This window comes from Zophobas morio, unplaced genomic scaffold, assembly GCF_036711695.1.
Source record: "Zophobas morio isolate AGI-343-1 ecotype UQ-CSIRO unplaced genomic scaffold, CSIRO_AGI_Zmor_V1 ptg000075l, whole genome shotgun sequence".
Classification (NCBI taxonomy): domain Eukaryota; kingdom Metazoa; phylum Arthropoda; class Insecta; order Coleoptera; family Tenebrionidae; genus Zophobas; species Zophobas morio.
This window is the reverse complement of record NW_026972180.1, coordinates 408,117-431,344: the sequence shown is the minus strand read 5'-3', so window position 1 is coordinate 431,344 and position 23,228 is coordinate 408,117. Positions and strand designations below refer to the sequence as shown.

Sequence of the window (23,228 nt, the reverse complement as noted above, 5' to 3'; positions counted from 1 at the left end):
AAATATTCCAGGCTTTAGGCTTTAAATAAACCGATGTCTAGTAAATAGGTACATACTCATTTTAAAGATTTAGCATTTGATTCAAGGAACAGAACCAAAAATGGGTTCTGGGCGAAAACAGTTTAGTGTCGAACTTGGTTTGATATGTTTTTAAGTATGTTAATTTAGGAAAAGCATGCATATGCATAGGCGGCGATAAATAAAAAGCGGTTTTCATATTAATAAACTCTTTATTGATTTATATAAATAGTTCCTAGTTAAATGAGAGGCTAGGACTAGCTATAACATAGATACAAGGAGTTTGTCTTTGTACAATTATACATATACGTGGAAGTATAGACGTATGAGATAATAATAAACAATAGCATCATATGATATGAATAACATTTGATATTATTAGTCTTTCCAACATTTTCAAATGTTCAACAACAGCTTGGCATTAATTTTGAAAATGGCAGTTAAAATTTGGTCTTTTAGTGTCTCGCTAACAACTATTATAGATTTCTGATAAATACTATTTCTGCCAACAGTACCTTCTAAATCATCGTGCGGTAACAATGTATAAAAACGATCTGTTTGCTAACAATTATAAGCCAACTGTCTGTTAGAATTTTCACGTTTAGAATTGGTCCAAAGTAATAAAATTTACGTTTATATACAAGAACTTAATTTAAAAAAAGTAAGAAAGGCAAATATTCGCAGAAAGTTTATTTATATGGTTATATTACAGCCCGCGGTCACGATTAAAACCGTTTTAATAAATATATTATATCTGTACAAGTTATAAAAGCTGTGATCTTAATGCGTGACGCTAGGGCATTCGCTTTGACTAAGTGTTTGAACACTTGATTGGTAATCATACATATCAGGTAATGTCTCGCTTGTTAAAACTTAAATTACACAAAAATAAACATACTTAGATTTAAATATAGTTTTAAAAAATGCAATAGTTACCTTTGTGTAGTGATGTACTTATAATCGTAAACATAACAAAAATATACATTTGAGTATTTGGAAATTTACGAAGATCTACAGTCACGCACCGGCCCAAGCTACCAGACACTCTCTTTGCGATATTCTTCCGTCATTATTGCTCGAAAGGAAAATTTTGTCGTGCGAATCGGGTCAAATTTATTTACAATTAAGTACCAATAAAGTCGACGCCGTCGGAACGTTTGCGTTGTAGACCTCGCAAATTTCCTAAACGGATGTAAAGACGTGCAATGCAATCGAAGAACTGCATGACTCTTTGCACCACAACACAAACTCTTATCAACGTTATCACGCCTCGCAGAACGCAGTGCACTTCTCTTAATACATGAACGGTTTAAATCTGGCAGTTGCCGTAGCTGGTTGTCGATACTTGGCACATCGAATACTAAAACGAAAAGAAACCAAGGCACTGTGCAAACACACTCCCTCCTCACTTGAAATAAAAATAATAAGCCGATAACCTGTCGTTATTACAAAGAATTCTACAGCCAGATCATCACGACGAAATTCTTCATACTAAAAACAAGTTGGAATGAACGATTAAAATTAAGAACTTAACGTAAAAGTAACACGAATGAGTTACATTGAAGCACAGCCTGTTCATAAAAAAATTAACCGCAGTCACAACTGTCCGTTTAGCGGCGCCCGAACCGAAACGCCTAAGTTTTGATTTTTGTCGTCTGCACGACTAATATCTATCGTATTACATTATGTATATTTTTTTATCACAATTTTATGATACAAGAATTCGTTTAGGGTCACTTGGGAGCTTTGAAATAGCGCAGTACGATGTAGCCTAGGATACGAAAGACGAGTAAGAAGGCTAGCAAGACGAACGTGTTCGCCCATAAAGGAAGGTACGATCCCTGAGCCTCCAATATGGCCGAGACGGGGATGTGCTCCGAATCGGTGCAAACCTTGAACTTGGACTGCTGCGCACATCTGCAAAAAAAAAATTGTCGAAAATTAGTCTTACACTAACAATTTTTACGATTTTTGTTTATTCAGTTTTTAGATTTGCCATTTCTCGAGCTTTTCATTTTTCAATTATTGAATTTTAAAATCCTTTTATGTTTTCAATTTTTAGTTTTTCAATGTTTCAACTTTTCGTTACGTTACGATTTTTTTTTTCAGAACAAATTTTTTTCAGTTTCCGTTTCTTCAGTTTTTCGATTTGCAATTTCTCAATTTTTGATTTTTTTATTCCTTCAATTTTACGACATGCAATTCTTCGAATTTTCATTTTTAAATTTTTCAGTTTTTCGAATTTCCAACTTTTGTATCTTTCAGTTTTTAGACTGCAATTTTACGGGTTTTCAATTTTGCATTTTTCAATTTTTCAACTTTTAAATTTTTAATTTTTGTTTTTTTCTGTTTCTCGATTTTATATTTTTCGTTTCTTCAATTTTTCATTTTTCAGTTTGTCGATAGTTAATTTTTCAATTTTTCGATCTTCCAACAATATCACAGTTTTTCGATTTTCCAATTTTGACGATTCTAAAATTTTTAGGTTTTCCAATTTTTCGAGTCAATTCTTTTTTTCTTCTTTCCAATTTCACGATTCAATAATTTTTTTCGATTTTTAAGTTTCTCGATTTATAGTTTTTTAATGATTCAATTTTTTGTTTCTTCAGTTTTTCCGATTTTTTAGTTTATGAATTTTTCAATTTCTGGAGTCAAAAAAAGCAAAAATTGTAAAATTGTAAAATCAAATATGAAAATAGGAGAAAGTATAAAATGAAAACTTTGAAAAATCTAAAAATTGGAAATCAAGAACTTGAAAAATTGAAGAAACTAAAATCAACAAGCGCTTTCGAGAAAATGGAGTGAGCCTTTCTTGATTTTATTCAATGCACTGAATGTCTCTTTTTTTTTGAGTCACTCTGCATAAATAATGCTAAAATCTATAAGTGCACTGATAAACCACAATTACAAAGTCATAACATTTTGCATTTTTCAGAGGATTTATTCGTCAAAATTTTGAAATGGGATGAACGAACAAATTTTGATTAATTATCGTCCAAAAGATTCGATTACAATACTTCGTTAGTTTAAGCTCAGAAATTAACAAACCAAGCAAAGGCGAGAAATTAAGGTGTCGACGACTCGAAACACCGTCGGCTTGTGAAAATAAACGAATCGCCGATATTTTACATACATATTCTTAAAATTCCGAAAATTCTTTTGAAGCGAGATCCTAACACCTTGAAAATACATTTTCAATACATTACACAAAGTTAGTTTTCGATGGTTGGCCCGAACTTACAGTATCGGCAGTCCCTCGCTGAACTCGACGATCTGCATGTTCTGGTACGCGTAGTGCACCATCGACATGTACTTCATCCAAGTCAGCCAGACCGGTATGTTGGTGGCAAGGTAACCTCCGAAAAGCTGTGTCGCCAGCGTGTAGAGGGCGCTGATTGTGATGCTCACTTGCATGTCCATACAACAGGCTCCGATGAAGAAGCCCACACTTTGTGCAACTATTGTATTCAACAACAAGAAGCCCAAAAGGGTGAGAAACACGAAGGGTGAATGAAAACCTGGAAAAAGGTATTAGTTTCGAGCCGACTCGACTTCCGCACGACCTACCTAACATAGGATATGAGATAAGGTGGTAGACCGCCGGTAGGGTGATGGTCAAGGGTAACTCCCCTATCATTTTGGCTAGATAGTACGCCGATAACCGATACGCCCCTGATTGTCTCTCTTTGTTGATGACCTCGCGTTCTGGGGGGACTAGATTAACTGGGTTAGCATTGAGGCCAGTCGAGTCTGAGGAGACTTACAAGAACTGAGCGCTCCGAAGTGGGCGAACAGCATCCAGTACGTCGTCGAGAAGAACATCCAGCCTTGAATGTCGTGCAGAGCCTCTTCGCGTCGCTCCAGCTGGAACCACAGCAGTCCAGCCAATAAACCTAAACCTATAGTTTGTACCCAGTTAAGTTTCGACAACATCCTAGGCCGCGCCTCTTGGAAGTTCCTCTGCGACAATACTTTGAACTGCGTCCAGAAGCTCGTAGGCCACGAGAAGTAACAGTCTGCGTCGCTCGTTTCCGAACTAACCGACGACGACGCGTGGGAATGGGTATCCAGCCAAAGTCTTCGCACGTCCGGCTCCATCGAGTTTATCGTATCTTCTGGAAAAAGTCGTCAGACTTCACTGGGACACCCGACGAGATTATCTACTTACGTTCTAAGCTTGGGTACGGTCCGTGCGTTGCGGGTAGGATTTTGGTGGCGTGATGGTCGCTGTATTTGTCGGTGATGTACGAACAGTCGGTCTGGAGTTCGATGGGGTAGTCCTTGCTCTTGCGAGCTTCCCGAGCTGCCGTTATTATCCTTTGCCTCACGTCGTTTGTTCCTTTTATTTGTTCCACTGCGAGAAAATCATCCGTCAACGAAGAACAAAATCACCCCAACAAGCTACTTACATATAAAATCGGCAGGATTGTAATGTGGCATGATATTCAGTCCGATATTACTAAAAAAGTCCACAACTTTGCAAGTGTCCCCAAAATACGCCGTCTGTCCGTTACACAAAAGCAACAACTTATCACACAAATGGAAAATCTGTGACGAGGGCTGATGCAGGGTGATCACCACCGTCTTCCCCTCCGTCACCGCGTACCTCTTCAGCGTCGTCATCAAACTGTGCGCCGCATGCGAATCCAACCCAGACGTAGGTTCCTGCAACACCCACAATTACACCCTTCCGAGAGCACGCTTCGAACCTACATCCAGAAGCATCAACGACGGATTGGTCAACAATTCACACGCGATATTCGCTCTCTTCTTCTCGCCGCCGCTCAGACCCCGCTTGATGTAGTCCCCGATGATGGTGTCTTGACAGTTCTGCAGCTCGAGCACGTCGATGATGTGATCCACGTACTGCATCTTCTGCGAATGGCTCATGGTGTCGGGCAATCTCAGTCTTGCGGTGTACTCCAGGGTCTGGCGGAGGGTTAGGTCGGGAAAGAAGATGTCCTGCTGGAGGACGTAGCAGATTTTGCGCTTCCAGCGTTTGCACAGGAGGTCCCTGTTGAAGAAGATCTGGCCAGAGTCGAGTTTCAACCGCCCGCTGAGGCAGTTGAGGAGGGTGGTCTTGCCGCAACCGGAGGGACCCATGACGGCGAGGATCTGTCCGGGACGAACCAGACCGTCCACTTCTTGGAGGATCTGGCGGGAGGCGGCGGAGACGGTGAGGCCTCGGAAGGCCAGGTGGATGGGGAGGGGCCGGTGATCTGTGATGAGGCATGGGAAATGGACCGTTGTTGTATCTACCCTGGAAAAGAAAAGCCACTATTAACGAACTGAAAACAGTGTTCTTCAGTAACGATTTAACATTGCATTTATTCGAATTAGCGAGTTCTAAAACTAGTTATTATTAATTACTCCCATATAACGTTGCAAGTACTTCAAAAACAAGACAAGGGATCCCAGAGATTCTTGAAAACTATTAAAAATCAAGAAACTGAGCAAAAATTTTAAATGAAATAAACAATTTCTGTATACATCAGTGCAATTCTCATATTAAACAAAATAATTGTACGAAAAAAATCTAATTGACGTCTTTCTCCTCAAAAAGTCTCTTTATGCCACCCGTAACAAATCTAGAAGTATTCAATGTAATAAAAAACTAAAAAATACATTCACTTGGAGATTATGTTCCTGTTAAAGTACTAAAATTTGTCGCTGAAGAAATATCTAATACTCTGTCAGATATAATTAATGAAACAATTTCTTGTGGCGTTTCAAAAACTAGAAAGAGCAGAAATTACCCCCTTTTACAAGAAAGGATCTAGAATGAATTATAATTAAACATGTTTTCAGTTTCTTGTTATGGGGAAAAAACAATATATATATTAAGAAGAAAAAAAATGCAAAACATAACCCCACCCACCCACCCTATCTCAACTGTGATGCTTTTTCTTTATTCGTCGTTAGTCAATGGGGGCGGGGCTTAACTGCAAAATCCGCATTTTTCTACAAGAATTACCATGTGAAACATGTTCTTCAGTGATGGCTCAGAGAAAACTATATGTATGAAGTAAAAAAAAAACAAAAGATAAGCCCTTCTGGATCTCAATCGTGATGAATTTTCCATTCGTTGTCAGACTGAGGGGCGGAGCGTAATTACAAAAAATTTTAAGCATGTCAGAAAACATCGATTTTGCAATTAAGTTCCGCCTCTCGGTCTGACAACGAATGAAAAATTCATCACAATTGAGAGGGGGGCGGGTGGGTGGGACTATTTTTTGATTTTTTTCTTAACATGCCACTTGTTTCTTTTATTTAATACAACCCCTGTAACTTTTTTTATTATTTTAACTACATTATCATCAATAAATATGAATCTTTGGTCTATTTTACTGAATAACTTTTTAAAATATTGGTTGCTTTTGATATTTTAGAAAAATCAATCTTTCCAAAAAATATATCTAGTGAAGTTGACGTGATTTCCAGTTCTACCAAAACTGATAATAAAAATGTAAGGTTTCCATCACATAGATCTTTTAAAATGATACAAATTTGCTCAAAGAACTACAGCTTTATCTTTAAGAATAAAAAAGTTACAGGGGTTGAATCAAATAAAAGAAAGACCCTGTATATAGTTTTCTTTGAACAACATGTTATTTAAAAACACGTTTCACATAGTAGTTTCTTGTAGAAAAATAAGCATTTTGCAATAAACTCCATCCTTCGGCTCACAACGAATAAAAACGTTATCACAATTTTAAACATGTTTTCAGTTTCTTGTTATGGAGAAAAAACAAAATATATTAAGAAGAAGAAAAAAGGAAAACATAAGCCCCACCCACCCACCCTATCTCCGTTGTGACGCTATTTCTTTGTTCGTCGTTAGTCAATGGAGGCGGAGCTTAACTGCAAAATCCGTATTTTTTTACAAGAATTATCATGTGAAACATGTTCTTCAGTGATGACTCAGAGAAAACTATATGTATGAAGTACAAAAAAAAGCCCCAGCCATCCCTCTGGATCTCAGTCGTGATGAATTTTCCATTCGTTGTCAGACTGTGGGGCACCTTTTTGCCAAAAAACAAAATGTATATATTTAATTAATGTTAATAATAATTATTATTAATTAATGACCAAAATGGATACCGAAAAAATAAATCTATATAAAGGGCAATATATCAGGGATTATCAAAAATAGTACAATCATCGAATGATAACTTAAAGACTGCAATGGTGTGCCTAGATCTATCTAAAGCGTTTGATTGTGTCACTCATCAAATATTAACCAACAGAATGCAGTACGCTGCAGATTATATTGCAGGCAAAAGAATCAAATCAAATAAAGTAATTGGTATTAAAGGAGCACCACAAGGGTCAATCTTGGACCTTTTACTCTCTATGATTTACGTGAAAGACGTTACATAAGATGACAATCAACATAAAGTATTATTTGCTGATGATACGAGTATTACAGAGCTGCATTGGGTCTTGAAAAAGCTGAAAAGAGGTTTGAATCAATGACCTAAAATTAAAATAAATCAATGATTTTTAATTCTAAATTTAAAAATATAAATTTAGACAGCAGTGTTCAAACTTAGATCCTCAGTGACTCATTTCAACAAATTCAACTAAATTCTTAGAAGTTTTTGTTGACAATATATCAGCTAACATCGCAAAATACTGACTTGCCTTAAAAACTATTTGTTCTTCAAAAGTGCTATAGCGTACATATAAAACTCATTGCTGCGCCAAAAATGTTGTTGTTAATGCTGTGTTTGAATTGAATTTGTTTCAGGGGCTTAACAACCGCTGAAGTCGGCGTCAGGGTGCGCGTTCCCTCCATATCTTCGTCCACATCGCCAATAGACCCTTACAAATTGTGTAATGATACGTTTAAGCTATTTTCGTACGGATTTCCTGATTTATTACCGCGGAACGTGTATTTACGTCTGCTTTATAGTTGGATAACTCCCAAAGAGGCCATATTTCTTGGGATATTGTCTCCGACAAGGTCGGAATCATTTCAAAAATTGCCATTTGCAATGTGATCACTGAAATTAGATGGCATGTAACGAGTCGGTTTCACAGACATTTTACTCGTTAATTATCGAGTGATTCTTCCCACAACGAAGGTCACAAATATTGTGGAAATATAAAATCGTTACAGGATGTTGTTAGCTCGTATCGCATCTAGGAAATTTACGGCTGCAGCAGTCGTAATTAGCCGATTCTGCCGAGTTTAATGTTTGTGTCAAGTCTGGCGTAATGAGAGGCTAATTTTTCTTTCTCGAAGACGAGTCCGATAGAGTAGGTGGCGTTGCCGGAGAGGAGTCATTTTGACGACGCAATTAACACTTGGTGGTACCATCAAGAAACGGAGTAATGGGTTGTCGAAAATTTAAGTGTGTCGCCACTCCATTTAGTAGCTGTTTGCTTACGATTATCCGAGATACCGTAACGCATTATACCCCGATGAAATAAAGTAAGGCGCATTTATCTTTGCAATTAGATTCTTTTAAAGCTGGTGGTCGGCGTTTGGGTTCGAACGCCGCATCCAAACAAATTAATTTTTATACGGTAATTTACCGCACATGGTCGAAAACTGTCGTTAAAAAATTCAAATTTATTCGCGACGATGGATGGTAAATCCGGACATTTCGACGAAAATAGACCACTTAACCTTGGAAGAACCATTCTGGATGGTTTATGTTAACAAACCAAGACGTACATACGCTAACGACATTCACAAGGTAAGTAGTTCATTCTCCTTACATGTTAAAGAGAATGTTCCATGCCAGTTCGGAGTTATGGCATCCTTAAAAGGGGATCCTTTTCGAAAAAAGGAAGGTTGGTGGGTTCCAGGAGAACGACCAGTCGGACGATTGAAACGTCTGCCTCCCGTTATCAATCGGCGAACCCCTTCCGACCCACTCTTATCAATAATTATCTCGGCACGAGCCCAATTTCCGCACGTGACCTACCATCGAAAAACGCCCAGCGCTTCGAAAACAAGTTTATTAATTATGTTCCCTTGTTTCCCGGCGATTTCATTAAGTCGCCCAGCATTCGTTTAGTGTGTAATGTGTATTTGTTCAGTGCGTTGCACCGGGAGGTCACCAGAGTTCATAAAGGTCACGTGTTGGAGCCGACCCAACATCGATCCCTAGACCAGCATCAGACTAGCGAGCGAACAACCGAAAAATATACACGGATTACGTAATGAACTAGCAAGTACCCATGGCTCCCGAGGGTCCCACTCTCCCCATCGCGCTTAATTAGAAAACAAAGAAACAAGAGAACCGCATTACGAGAGCTCTCTGTTAATTATCCCCGGTGCACCGGTTATTTTAGCCCTTTTGCTCCGGGGTGAGGTGAGTGCATTTTAATTTTTTTTTTTTTTTTTGCAGAACAGACGGTCGAGAATTATCGGAAAACAATTTCTGTAATGAAGGCTATGATTGATCGTGTTTGCGGAGCCTTGGGGGGAGGGCGGGGGGTTCAAGGTTGGGGTTTGATTAGGTGAGCGAAATTGTGCGTTTGAGTAATTAAAATGGATAAGGTATGAGTTAATTAATGCTGAATTAAGTTCGATAAATGTACGACTTGAGATGGCGTAAGAAGTAAACCGGTAGCCGGGAGCCGAGTTCCTTCAACTTTTTCTGGACGGGCTCAGGGGTTATCGGAGTTTTCTCGCGTGATTTCTTCCGGTGATAAAAAATTACCACTGAATAAATAAAACCGAAAGTTCTAACTCCGTTATATCTTTTTGTGATGGAGGAACTAAACGTGTAGTTGTTGTTTTCGGTGCATTTTTTTGAAAATTCTAACATTTTTCCCAAAATGGATGAAATGAAAAATCAACATGTAAAAAAAATGAATTTTGGCAAATTTTTCGAAAATCTTGGTCCAGGACCATCAATAACTCACACTTTTCGGATCAGCTCATCGAAATATATCTCCCGAAATTTTTTGACGATTTTTAGGCAAGTTTTCCAAAAATCTTGGTTGATCAATGCTCCTTAGCACCATTGGAAAATTAGCTTGACATTTTCTTATAGATTTCGATTTATAGTTATTTTCGGCTTCATTCTTTCGAAAATTCCAACAATTTTGCCACAATCGATGCAATGGGAAATGTCAATTTTGGAGATGGATACTCAAAGAATTTCATTTTCAAACCTTGGTTCGGGACCTTAAACAAATTATGTTTTTTTAATCTCTTCTTCAAAATATATTTATCACAATTTTTGAGGATTTTTAGTCAATTTTACAAAAGTCGTAATTTTTCAACAACTAGCATCCTACGAAAATTTTCTTGTAGATTTCGACTCTCGAAATATCGATAAGAAAAATGAATTTTTGAATCCCACGTGTTCGAGAGTTAAGTCCAATGACTTTTTAGACTATTTTTTCTTTACTCAATAAATGGTCCTTAATAAAGTGTCACAGAGCTAATGCACCATTTTTTTTACAACTTTTCGATTTTTCCTCTTTCAGTTTAGACGCTTTTAATTTCCCGAATTCACAATTTTTCGATTTCTTGTTTCGCCCTTTTTTAATTTTCAAATTTTCGTTTGCTCAATTTTTGAATTTGCAAGTTTTCTTTTTTTTAATCTATAGCTATTTTCTATATTCTCGATTTTTTATTTTTTAGATTATTTTTAGATAGTTTCGTTTCTTCAGTTTTTCGATTTACGATTTTTCCAATTTTTTGTTTTTCCAATTTTTCGATTTTTCAATTTTTCGTTTGTGCAATTTTTGATTATTCAATTTTTAATCATTTGACTTTTCGATTTTTTATTTGCTATTTTTCAGTTTATCCGTTTTTACTTTTTCAAATTTTTGTTTCTGCAATTTTTCGATTTTTGAATTTTTACATAATAAAATTTTTTGACTCGGTTCTTCAGTTTTTCTACTGGCAATTTTTCGATTTCAGTTTTTCGTTTTTTTCAGTTTTAATTTTTCCATATTTCAGTTTCTCGATTTTTAATTCTTCTACAGTTTTCAATTTTTCAGTTATTCGTGTTTAGTTTTTCAAATTTTTGAATTTTTACATGCTTTGATTTTTTGTTTTTCATTTCTTCAGTTTCTCAATTTTTCATTTTTCGATTTTTCAGTTTTTCGTTTCCTCAGTTTTTCAATGTTACAATTTTTCAGTTTCTTCATTTTAAATTTTTTGATTTCTCATTATTCGATTTTTGGTTTTTAAATTTTTTCGTTTCTGTAATTTTTCCGGTATTCCTTCCTATTCCTATGATATGATTTTTCGCTTCGTTTCTTCAGTTTTTCGATAGGCAATTTTTCGATTTCACACTTTTTCAGTTTCAAATCTTTCAGATTTTTGGATTTTAAATTTTTACATACTTTGATTTTTCGATTTTTCAATTTTTCGTTTCTGCCATGTTCGATTATTATTCAATTTTTAATAATTTGATTTCTCGATTGTTCGTTTTTCAGTTTTTCTCTTTTTAATTTTTCTATTTCTCAGTTTCTCGATTTTATAGTTTTTCAATTTTCCAATTTATTCGCTTTATAGTTTTTCCAATTTTTCGATTTTTTGATTTTTCAGCCTTTCATTTCCGCAATTGTTTGATTATTCAGTTTTTACATACGTGATTTGATTTTTCGATTCGTTTCGTCATTTTTAATTATTCGATTTTTAAAATTTTACCTGTTTTGATTTTCAATTTTCATTTATTCAGTTCCCCATTTTTAATTTTTCGATTTCTGGTTTCTCCGTTTTTAATTTTCCAAGTTTCTGTTTTTTCAGTTTTGGATTTGCAAATTTTCGATTTTGAATTTTTGCTATTTTGATTTTTTAATTTTTCGATTTTTCAGTTTACCGTTTTTAGTTTTTCAGATCATCAACTTCAATGTTTCGATTTTTAATTTTAACGTTTGGATTTTACAATTTTTCCAGTTTTCAGTTTTCCGATTTGAGATTTTTCAGTTTTTAGTTTCTACAATTTTTAGATTGTTCAATGTTTGGATAATTTAATTTTTCGGTAGGCAATATTTCCATTTTACAATAATCAGTTGCTCTATTTTTAATTTTTCGATTATCCGTGTTTAAATTTTCAGATTTTCGAATTTTTAGATAGTTTGATTTTTGATTTTTCATTCTTCAGTTTCCTCATTTTTGCTTTTTCGATATTACAATTTTTTGATTTTTGGTTTCCCCGTTTTTAATTTTTGAAGTTTTCGTTTTTTCAATTTTGGATTTGCAAATGTTCCATTTTGAAATTTTAGCTATTTTAATTTTTTGACTATTCATTTTAGATATTATGACTTTCTGAATTTTCGTTTTTTCAGTTTCTCGATTATTTAATTTTTAGATAGTTTGAATTTTTTTGGGCAACTTTTCAATTCGTCGTTTCCCGCCATGAAAGTTTTTGACTGTTTTCCAAACACCCTTGGAAAGTTTTTGGACTTGTAGAAGTTATTTTGGCTTCATTTCTTGGAAAATTCCAACAATTTGTGCAGAATTGATGTAGCAAAAAATGATAATTTTTGAGATATTTAAAAAATTTTCTTTTCAATTTTTTAGATTTTTAGTCAACTTTTCAAGGCCGTCGTCAATTTTTCAATATTTCTCCGTATCACTTCGAAAATTACCCAAACACATTTTTGTGGATTTCGACTTTTAGAGTTCTTTTCGGCTTAATTTCTTCGAATATTCCACCAATTTGCCTAAAATCGATATTTTATTTATATATATATTTTTTAGAAACAAAAAGATAAAGCTGCACACGGAAAAGCGCCATGTAGGAAAGACCCAACTATTATGATAACTAAACCAAAAAGAGGAAGAGGAAGAGATAAGTCCGCATTTTTGTGGTATTTCCTAATTTTGTTCAGTGCGAAGATTTCTCTTGTCCGGCGTACTTAAAATTCCTTACGGAATAAAGCGTAAATTCAAATTTTATTTACTCCTTCAAGTCAAACGACACATACTGCTTTAATCTTTCTTTTTGCTAAAGAGCAGTAAACAGCACATTTACACAAAATAAACAGTCTCAAGAGTCGTATTAATTTATCTTGATCGGTGAAGACTGACAGCTCTTTTTCTTTTGCAATCGAAACCGGTAAAAAAATCCAAGTATTCCCTTCACTAAACATTAGCCGACCAGTCACGCCAACAACATCGAATTATTACAAAACAAGTAAATACCGAACGCATGCACGATTTACACAGCCACAAAGTTCAAGCTATGAATTTCCAAACCCGATTTTTAAATAATGTTATAACCGTCTGATTAATATTAATATTAATTTAAATGACGCTCATTTCCTTCCCTGCCGGACGTAGACCAAATCTTAAGAAGGTCACTCACGAAAAGTAAAAATAATGGCGGTCCAAGGTTGGACCCTTGAGCTATGCGCATTTTTACGTCGATATTTTGACAAACAAAAAGGACTCCCCACAGGAGGCGTCGAAACATTGAACCGGCAATTGGGCACGAGCAAATAGATAAGCAGATAATGTTCGTATTTACCAACAAACACGGTAAATTGTTGATAAGTCAGTTCTCTTTCGGCGCCATTCGATCAACACTCGGACTGGGTTAAGGCACCACCAGTGGAGCAGCAACTTTCACAGTTCAAATATTATGTTACAAAAATAAAGAGTCGTGCATTGCATGCATAAAAACATTAAAACGACGTGAGCTTCCAGGGATCAACGACCTCGAGTGGTTTATTTTTGAAGCGGCGATATTGTTATCTTTATATGTAATTTTACTGGTCCGGTATGTGTGTCAGTCGATATGTCATAGAAGATAATTTGATCCGGTTGCAACAAAAGAGACTGGATGATGATGGCGAAGAAGGCGTGTAATGGTGGATGTGATTTTTTTTAGACGGCCTGAATACGACTAACCTACTAACCTGATGACGTCACAGATCGTTGAACCGTAAATACCACTTTTCGGACACAAAATCGCCAATCACATCGATAGAAAATTGTGAGCCGGTTTGGCCGTTTTAAGGCGCATTCTACAGCTCGCAGTTTTAATTGGGTTGAGTATGGCAGCACGCAAATTTATTACGGTGAAAAACGCCTTTTACGACGACGCTGACCAATACCGAGCTGATAAATCGACAGCACACTTTGCCGAGATTAAAAATGCGAAGCCTCGATTTTGCTAGTAAATTTGGTTTTTTCGCTGGAATTTGTCCCACGACGACAAAAACGCGAAGTCGCAATGTACCGTCATACAAAACAATTTTATAGTTTTAATGCTAGTTTTGGGAAGGTCGTCCACCTAAAACAGAAATAAAGCCGGTTCAAGGATGGCTCCTGGAGGTATACCGTATATTTGACATATTTTTTCTTTATGATATTTTTTAATTTTTCTGTTCTTACTTGCAGAGCGGCAGCTATGTTTCCGTCTGTCTGTCCTCTATGTCAGTCTAAATTAGACAGATCGTCTCCGAAACTACTGGACCGATTATTGTCAAACTTTATGTGTGTCTCATGGATATCGTGTAGATAACAAAACGCTAACTAAACTTTATTTAATTCAAAATGTATGTGTTAACCCCCTAAAAAATTGATGGCATCTAAAAATTTTGACGAATAAATCCTACCAAAAATGTGCAGAGTATGATGATTTATCACTACAATCACTCTTTTAAGAATTGGTTATACAGGTTGACTGAAAGAAATGAATCGGTCAATTTTTTGAAAATTTGGGAGTACAAAATTGCTATACTTGTCCTTGCAAAAATGTTGATTACCATGTGGGTGTTTTCAAAAAAAATCAAAGTCGCTAAAATTTTCAATTTTGTAATTTTGCAGTCTTTCGATTTTTGATTTTTCAATTATTCGATATTTCAATTATACAATTTTTTCGATCTCAAAATTTTATTATTATCCGAGTTTACAAACTTCCTGCTTTTTCAGCATCTCTGTCGTGGACAAATACAAAAAAAAATTATAGGGTGCCTGACAAAAGCAAATTGCACGTACCGAGACATATTTCACCATATATAAATTATATAATAGATAATTCTAAATTCTGGTACTGTCTGTACATAACGGGTGTTCAATTAAAAAAGTCATCAAGTTGGGGTTGCTTTTTTGACGGAAGGAAACATGGAGAAAAACGCATGTGTTTTATTAATTCATACCACTCTATACAATTGACATTGACAAACCAATTTGTTGATTTTTTTTTGAACACCCGATATTTTTCAATGCATGGAGATCATCATAAATACAAATACTATAATTTATTATTTTTTTAAAGATAATTTTTAGTTTTAGTAAAAATCTTTTGAGGCCGATTAATAAATATTATGAAGTTACAGATGAAAATATTATGGAGGAGCTAAACCCAGCAAATGGTTCCGTCGGCTGCTCTACATAGATACGAGTGAATCTAGAAGTAAATACACCGTAAATCAAAAGTAAATTGAAAATTATTCATCGTCAACATTATGCACAACTGCATTTCCTAACGCTGGAAACAAAAACAAGGTTATCACAGATTGACTAACGATTTCCTCGACTCCGAGTCAACGCAGTCAGAAAGAAGACCCATTATTTATTTATCATTACATCACATAATCACCTCGACCATAAATAAATAAACTCTTCCAAATGCAAATCCTTATTAACATTCTAAAATTTTTAATGTCCGTAGTTAGGAATTGAGCAACTCTAGAAGTGTTCCGTCGGAATAAATAACGTCTAAAAGTCGAAACCTAATCCTGCCAAGAGCGGCTCTTCTACTTTCTACAAAGATGACATTAATTCCAATTTTGGAGTATGCATCGGAGAGGTAAAAGCGTTAGAGAGTCTGCAGCTTGTGCAACCACAACGGGCAAAAACAGCTTCCATTTTTAGCGCTTAAAATTTTCCCGTGGAGTCCAATAACCCTCCCGGTGGTAAGATCGGCAGCAATTCCCCGGGTCAGAAGTCGATCGTTGCACCACAATATTCGGTACGAATGCAATCCATCGCAATAAAAAGTTCCTTGCCTCTGGCAGTGTGCACAACATCTGGGGTTGAATAATCGGTTCAATGCGCCTTTTATATAATTACGAGTACTCCCATCGAAAAACGAATGCAATTGCATTGTCCAATTTTCAGGTCACATGTCAAACGTTGCACTTTGTAGGCGAAAAGCACGCAACCGTTTTTTTTTTTTCTTCCTTCATCCAATAACGAGTGTATTGAACTCGCGATTATAAATAAAAACGCCCTAATTGATTTATTATCTAGAAAGCGTGCAGTAATGGGCCCCCTTTTGCAAAGTGATCGCTTGACCTCGCCTATTGGTAGCTATTTTCGTTGGGCAGCTGTGGACCCCTAAATTGGCGAATTTGATTGCTTCTATTGGACCCGCTGGTCACTGGGTGATGCGTGACGTACGCCGATTTAACGGATTCTCGACTTTCTGGATGGCACATTTTAGCTCTAATTCGATTTGGACATTAGGCGGCTTCCTGATGGATTGCCGACGACGAGGATAACATTAATCTTGACTAATCGTCTAAAGCGATCGACGATTGCCTTGTTTTTCCATTTCGATTCGCTGCTCTTTTGTCTTTGATTTATTGTTTATTATGTTTAATCGATTGTTGCAAAAGACGCCTGACAGAGTCAAGGCTGACGTGACGGCCACGGGAAACGATCAAACGCAAAAATTTTGTACTCGAAAACATCTGCAAATTTCAAAAAAAATGTACAGTAAATTCTGTTGGCTTAATTTCTTTTTCGATTTCCGTTTCCAACAAGATAAAACTGACGAAAAAGAGTCATTTTTTACTTCCTGAGCGTAAGCTATGTTTTCTCGACGTTTCAGGACCCCTACAGTACGACAAAATTGGTCTCCCATTTCCGTCTGTCCGTTTGTCGTCTGTCCGAATTTTTATTAGACAAATTATTTCCGATGCTACTATCCTTCACATGGTGTTTATGATTCCGTGTTCAATTTTTACTCTAGATATCCAGATTTTTGAAAAAAAAAAAAATCAATACTGTATAACAACTTGTTGCAAATTAACTTTGAAATTACAAAACCGAATTATGGTAAATCGTTAATCTACATTTATTTATTCTCTTCCAAAAAATGTATGTCATCTCAAAATTTTGCCGAATAAATCCTCTCTGAAATATGCAAAATTTTATGACTCGATAATTGTGGCTTAGTAATGCACTCATAGATTTTAGAATTACTTCTACAGGATGACAATGAATGAGGCAATTTATTTTATTAATTATCACTTCATTTTCCCGAAAATTTGGGACTGTTATTATTATTATTATTTTTACAATCTTTATTTATCCAAATTGATATCCGTGTCCGTGCAAGTTATGAAAGTCATAAAAAAATAAAATTTGCAAATCAAATCTTATAATTTTTCAAAAAATCTGGATTTATTTACTTTCGACCAATTGTTTGATATCGTTTTTTAATTTCTCGATTTCCAAAATTTTTCCAATTTTTCGTTTTCTCATTGTTTCAGGTTCTTGATTTTATTTTTCTTCTTCCGAATTTTTCAAGTTTTCGGTCTTTGATTTTTAGATTTTTTCAATTTCTTTCATTCCAATATTTCGATTTAACAATATATTTTGGTATATTTAGTATTTTCGATTTTTCAATTTTTCGTTTCTTCAATTTCATAAGTTCTTAATAATAAAAATAATCTTTATTTACGAAGGATTCCTTTTATATTACTATTATTATTTTATAACAAGCTATAAGCAATAACAAAATTTTATAGAGGGTTTCCGATTTTTAGATTTTTCAAAGTTTTCATTTTAATGTTTTTCGTCTTCCCATTTTTGATTCTCCTGTTTTACAATTTCGCCAATTTTCCTCTTTTTTATATCGAGAAGTTGAAAATCGAGAAACTAAAATATCGTAAAAATTGCACATCGAACAAATGAAAAAACGAGAAATTGCAAAATCGAAAAATTGTAAATCGAAGAACTGAAGAAATGAAAATTTCGAAAAATTGGAAAACCGGAAAGTTGTAAGACCGGTCAAACTTGTGAAGTCGAAAAAATTAAAAATGGAAAAATTCTTAAATCGTACATTGAAACAGCAAAAAAATTAAAATTATCACGTATTTAAAACGAAAATTAAACAAACTAAATAAAAAAAGTTGAAAAATCGAAAAATGAAAAACTGAAACATCCAAAAATTTCACATTGAAAAATCAAAAAATTAAAAAAATGAAGAAAATAAAAAACCGAAACGAAAAATTGCAGAAATGAAAAACTGAAGTTGATAAATCTTAAATTATAGGATCATCAAAATTATAAGGTCGAAAAACTTGTAACGGTGAAAGATCGAAAAACTGAAAAATTAAATCGGGATCCAGAAATTAAAAAATTAAAATCGGAAAATTGAAAAATCGAGTAAATGAAAACGTTTGAAAATCCAATAATTGAAAAATGGGAAAATTCCAAAAACTGTAAATTGAAAAGGCGAAAAATTTTTTAGATCATAGGGAGTAATTATTATCACATATTTAAAATGAAAACTCGAACAAAAATTGCAAATCAAAAATTGAAGAAACGAAAAATTGAAAAATGTAGAAGTTGAAAAACCGAAAAATTGCAAATCGAAAATTGAAAAACCGAAACATTAAAAAAATAAAGAAGATAACGAAAGAAAAAAAAAGAAAAATCGCAAATCGAAAAATTGAACATCGAAATATCGAAAAATGGTAAAAATAAGAAATCAAAAAACAGAAACGAAAAATTGCAAATCCAAAAATAGAAGAAATGAAAAATCGAAAAACTGAAAAATTAAAATGGAAAATTCGTAAAGTTGCAAACAGAAAAATCCCAAAGTTGGAAAGTCCAAAAACTGAAATGAAAAATTGATAAATTTCAAATTGAAAAATTGAAGAAACGAAAGACTGAAAAAATGTGAACTGAAAAAACAAAAAAATTATGAAATCGAACCACCCAAAAATCGAAAAAAGGTAAAAATAAAGAAAATAAAACACCGAAATCTAAAATTAAAGAATCAAAAAACTGAAAGATTCAAAAATTGAAAAAGTGAAAATTTTAAACTGGGAAACTCGAAAAATTTCAAATCGAAGAACTGAAGAACCAAAAAAAAAAGAAGAATTGAAATGTTCACGTCAAAAAAGCTGCGGGAGTGTTATTTTTGCGCCACTGGTTTTGACTTTATAGAGGTTGTCAAAAATCGAAAATCGAGCAAAAAATTTGTATAATTTTTCACAGAATTGGGAGTTATTCGGCTGCACTTCAAGGGCGAGTTAAGTTCTGTCCAAATAACCTTCATCACTTTGTTTTTATTCGAATCTTCAGCCACGCGAAATTGACGAGAAAAAACTGACGAAAAAAGCAATTCTCTTTTTTAAATTCGTTATTCCTTATGTTCGCTTTTTCTTTTCTTGATGTATTTTCACAAGCTTAATAATAATAATAATCCATTTCATCGATTAATTTATGTGTTCGTTAGCGTCTTCTACTTCCGGCATGTGGAAATAAATAATTTTCCGAACAAATTGTCGCGATTAATAACTAATTTTCAAAAAAGAAAGTTTGGTAATAAAGCGTTCAGTCACCTGAAAAACTAAACCTTTTATTGTTGAAAGAACTCCATCCACGGAAACCATCGATTGGGTAAAAGACACGAAATAAACGAAATTAAGAATAATAGTCACTGAATACTTTACGAGCAAAATTATTTTTAATGATCGTCGTTATGTTAATTTGTTTTTCTTACAAATTAAACTTGTCAGTATTTGTTTCTAATTAATTGTTGTCGATAAAATGTTAATTCGAACCTTCGTCTGGAAAAATGTTTTAACAAGATAAAATTCGGTGTCTAATCGGGTAAACAACCTGAAGATTTTTGTATTCCATCGACCAAACTTCATTTTTCATTTTCTGTGTGCTGAAGTGTTTCAGCTTGAAAAATATCTGTGCGATTAGAGGTTCGGCTTATCGTTTAAATCCTCCCGACACGAGAACCAAAGTCTGCGATTTTAGTCATCCACATTGTGGCAAAGGAATCGAATGAATTCTCGATGAGTAATAGGTTTTTTGTCCTCAAGTGTCAGATACAGGCGAACTCTGTATGTATAATGAATAGCAAATTTTTTTCTCGGGGTTCAATGAAATCCGAGAAATTTTCAAGCCTCCACGATAATTATCTAATCGCAGCTTTTGCAATATCCATATTTGTATTTGCTCGAAAAATTTACTAAAACTAAGGAGAGTCAATATTTGGACTTCTCCTAATGGTAGCGGATATTGTTAGTTCGGCCTTGCCCCGATAACCAAACGGAATTAAGAAATGTTTATCACAAATTCGTTATAATTTATGCACCGAAGGTAAGTCGGAGTTCGACATTGGCTTAATTTGGGAGTAGGTGGAAGCAATTTGGAAACAGATGGGATTGTGGGTTTTAAATCTTTCATATTTTTGATCCATGGGTGGTAACGACCTCTGCAAAATATAGACACACAGGTACGTTAAGTTTGAAAACAATCCTGAGCCGAAATTCTCGAATTTCGGCTTTCCGTGACTCACAAAAACATTCCCGCTTCACTATTTATAGCGTTTATTGATAAACCATAAATATCAGCTTTCACATTTGAATATGAAGCTGCCAAAACATCGTTATCTGCTAATTTCTCCGCGTCACCGTTTTTCCACGTACACAAGGCCCCAGCGACCCCCAGATGGGTCAACAAACACCTGCCAGTCCCATGAGGTTATAAAATCCTTTGTACCCCGACCACAAAGTTTAATAATGCCATATATCATCGGCCCATCTCTAACCCGGCTATAAAATCGCGTTGAAAACATTGTCGTTAAACTTAAATTTAACCCAAATTCGCGGAAAGCAGTGGCGGTCCGCGGGGAAGATAAACAATTGTTGTGTTTGCCAGATTTATCAATAACGAAGTAAAATGTTTGGTTTTTTATCAGGACGTTCACCTCGTCAAAATTGCGGTATTTACGAAATTGTGCTGTAAACATGGTCGTGTTGAAATCCTCTCGATTCGATTTCTTGTACCTTTATTATTTTTGTCGGGTAGGACGTGATCGCCGGAAAAAGTTGTTAAGGCCAAGAATTACGACATTCCGAGTCTAATGACACACGGTATTGCATCATGGGAAAATGGTGTTGATAATTGGCGCTATAGGCTCGGCTAACGAAGAAGTTCGAGAGGATTGTATGTGCCGGCGTATTTGGAGAGCGTTTGTTTTGAAACGGAAATTGGGGCGTTCAAATAAGAGATATTGAGACATTTTCGATGGCTTTTACGTCGAACATTTTTGTAGATACGGTTGTGATAGTGCGACAGATTATTTCTTTCTTCTTTTCTGGGATTCCAAAATTTGGACAAAAATCAATCATGATTTAGCTCTTTGGGAGATCATATTCAAAGAATTTCTCTAGGGGGGAGGGGACAGGGGATTGGGAGGATTATCAGTCATCAACCATAACTTGGTAAATAACAACGAAATCCAGGAAAAAAACGCTGCCTAGCCAAAGTGCACCTTCTCATAAAGGTCACTGTTCCAATAAGGTTTTCTATTATCATTGTCAATTTTTCAATTGTTCGATTCCTTATTTTTCGTTTCTTCAAATTTTCGATTTGCATTTTTTCGTTTAGATTTTTTATTTTCTTTAGTTTAAATTTTTCGATTTTCAATGTTCCGATTTTATCATTTTTTTGTTTTTTCAATTTCAATATTTTCAGTATTTCGTTTCTTGAATTTTTCAAGTTGCAGTTTTACTATTTTTAATTTTTTGTTTCTTCAATTTTACGACATGTAACTCTCCGAATTTTCATTTTTAAATTCTTCAGTTTTTCGATTTTCCAACGTTTGGATATTTCAGTTTTTAAATTTTGCAATTTCTCGATGGAAATTTCACCAGTTTTTAAATTTACGATTTTTCATTTCTTCAGTTTTTCGATTTGCAATTTTCCGTTTCGTTTTTTTTTTTTAATTTTATTCAATTTTTCGTTTTTTCAATGAACTGATTTTATAATTTTTTTTTCTATGTGAAATTTTTCAATTTTTCCAGTTTCCCTACTTTTTAATTTTTCGTTTCTTCAATTTTACAAATACAATTTTTCCCTTTTTTAATTACTGGATTTTAATTTTTTTTTGATTATTCGATTTCTCAATTTGGAATCTTTTAATGTCACAATTTTGACGATTCTATAACTTCTCGATTTTACGATTTTTGGGTTTTCCCCAATTTTCGATTCGATTCGGTTTTTTTTCGATTTTTAAGTTTCTCGATTTTTATTTTTCATTATTTCACATTTTTGTTTCTTCAAATTTTCGATTTGCAATTTTTCGTTTCGGTTTTTTATTGTTTTTAGTTTTAAAATTCGTCGATTTTTCAATGTTTTGATTTTATAAGTTTTTGTTATTTCAATATCAATATTTTCAATATTTCGTTTCTTCAATTTTTCGAGTTGCAATTTTATAATTTTTCATTTCTTTTTTATTTCACTTCATTTTTAGGAGACGTAACTCGTCGAGTTTTCATTTTTAATTTTTTTAATTTTTTGATTTTCCAGCTTTTGGATGTTCCAATTTTTCGATTTTGCAAATTTTCGATTGGCAATTTTCCGTTTCGTTCGTTTTATTTTTTTCTTGTTTTCGTTTTTCCAATGAACTAATTTTATAATTTTTCTTTTTTCAATGTGAAATTTTTCAGTTTTTGGATTTTTTAGTTTTTTCATTTGCAATTTTTTGGCTTTTCAACTTTTAAATTTTATAATTTTCCATTTTTTCAGTTTTTCAATTTTTCAATTTTTCATTTCTTTAATTTTTGATTTGCCATTTTTTTTAGATTCATTCAATATTACGATTTTTTACGATTTTTCATTTTTTAAATTATTTATTGGGTTTTATAATTTTTTCATTTATTACGATTTTTCAATTTTTCGATTTTTAATTTTTTAGTTCCTTTTCAATTTTGTGAATCCCTTTTTTTCAATTTTTAAGTTTCTCGACTTTTAGTTTTTCATTGTTTTAAATTTTTTGTTTCTTCAGTTCATCGATTTGCAGAGTTTGCAATTTCCCATTTTTTCTGTTTTCGATTTTTCAGTTTCCTCCGATTTTTTTTATTTTCCGATTTTCCAATTTTTCAACTTCTCGAATAAAAAAAAAGTAAAAATTGAAAAATCAAAAAATTAAAAAACGAAAGAGTCTAAAATGAAAACTTTGAAAAATCTAAACATTAGAAATTGAGGAACTTAAAAGTCGAAAAAGTGCAAAAGCAAAAAA

At 34.0% G+C, this 23,228-nt stretch overlaps 1 protein-coding gene across 3 annotated transcripts in view; it reads right to left on the bottom strand.

Annotated features, from left to right (window-relative positions):
* Positions 1-251: 251 nt before the first annotated feature.
* The window catches only part of LOC135143753 (uncharacterized), a 108,327-nt gene continuing 85,350 nt past the window's right edge, over positions 252-23,228 (bottom strand). For all 3 annotated transcript variants that reach the window (XM_064075679.1, XM_064075681.1, XM_064075680.1), the window contains 7 exons: positions 4,732-5,278; positions 4,428-4,683; positions 4,187-4,372; positions 3,783-4,133; positions 3,586-3,732; positions 3,260-3,536; positions 252-1,935 (listed from right to left, as the gene is read on the bottom strand). In XM_064075679.1, coding sequence (XP_063931749.1) covers positions 1,752-1,935; positions 3,260-3,536; positions 3,586-3,732; positions 3,783-4,133; positions 4,187-4,372; positions 4,428-4,683; positions 4,732-5,278 — 1,948 coding nt within the window. In that variant the 3' untranslated portion in view covers positions 252-1,751. The remainder of the gene's footprint in view (positions 1,936-3,259; positions 3,537-3,585; positions 3,733-3,782; positions 4,134-4,186; positions 4,373-4,427; positions 4,684-4,731; positions 5,279-23,228) is intronic.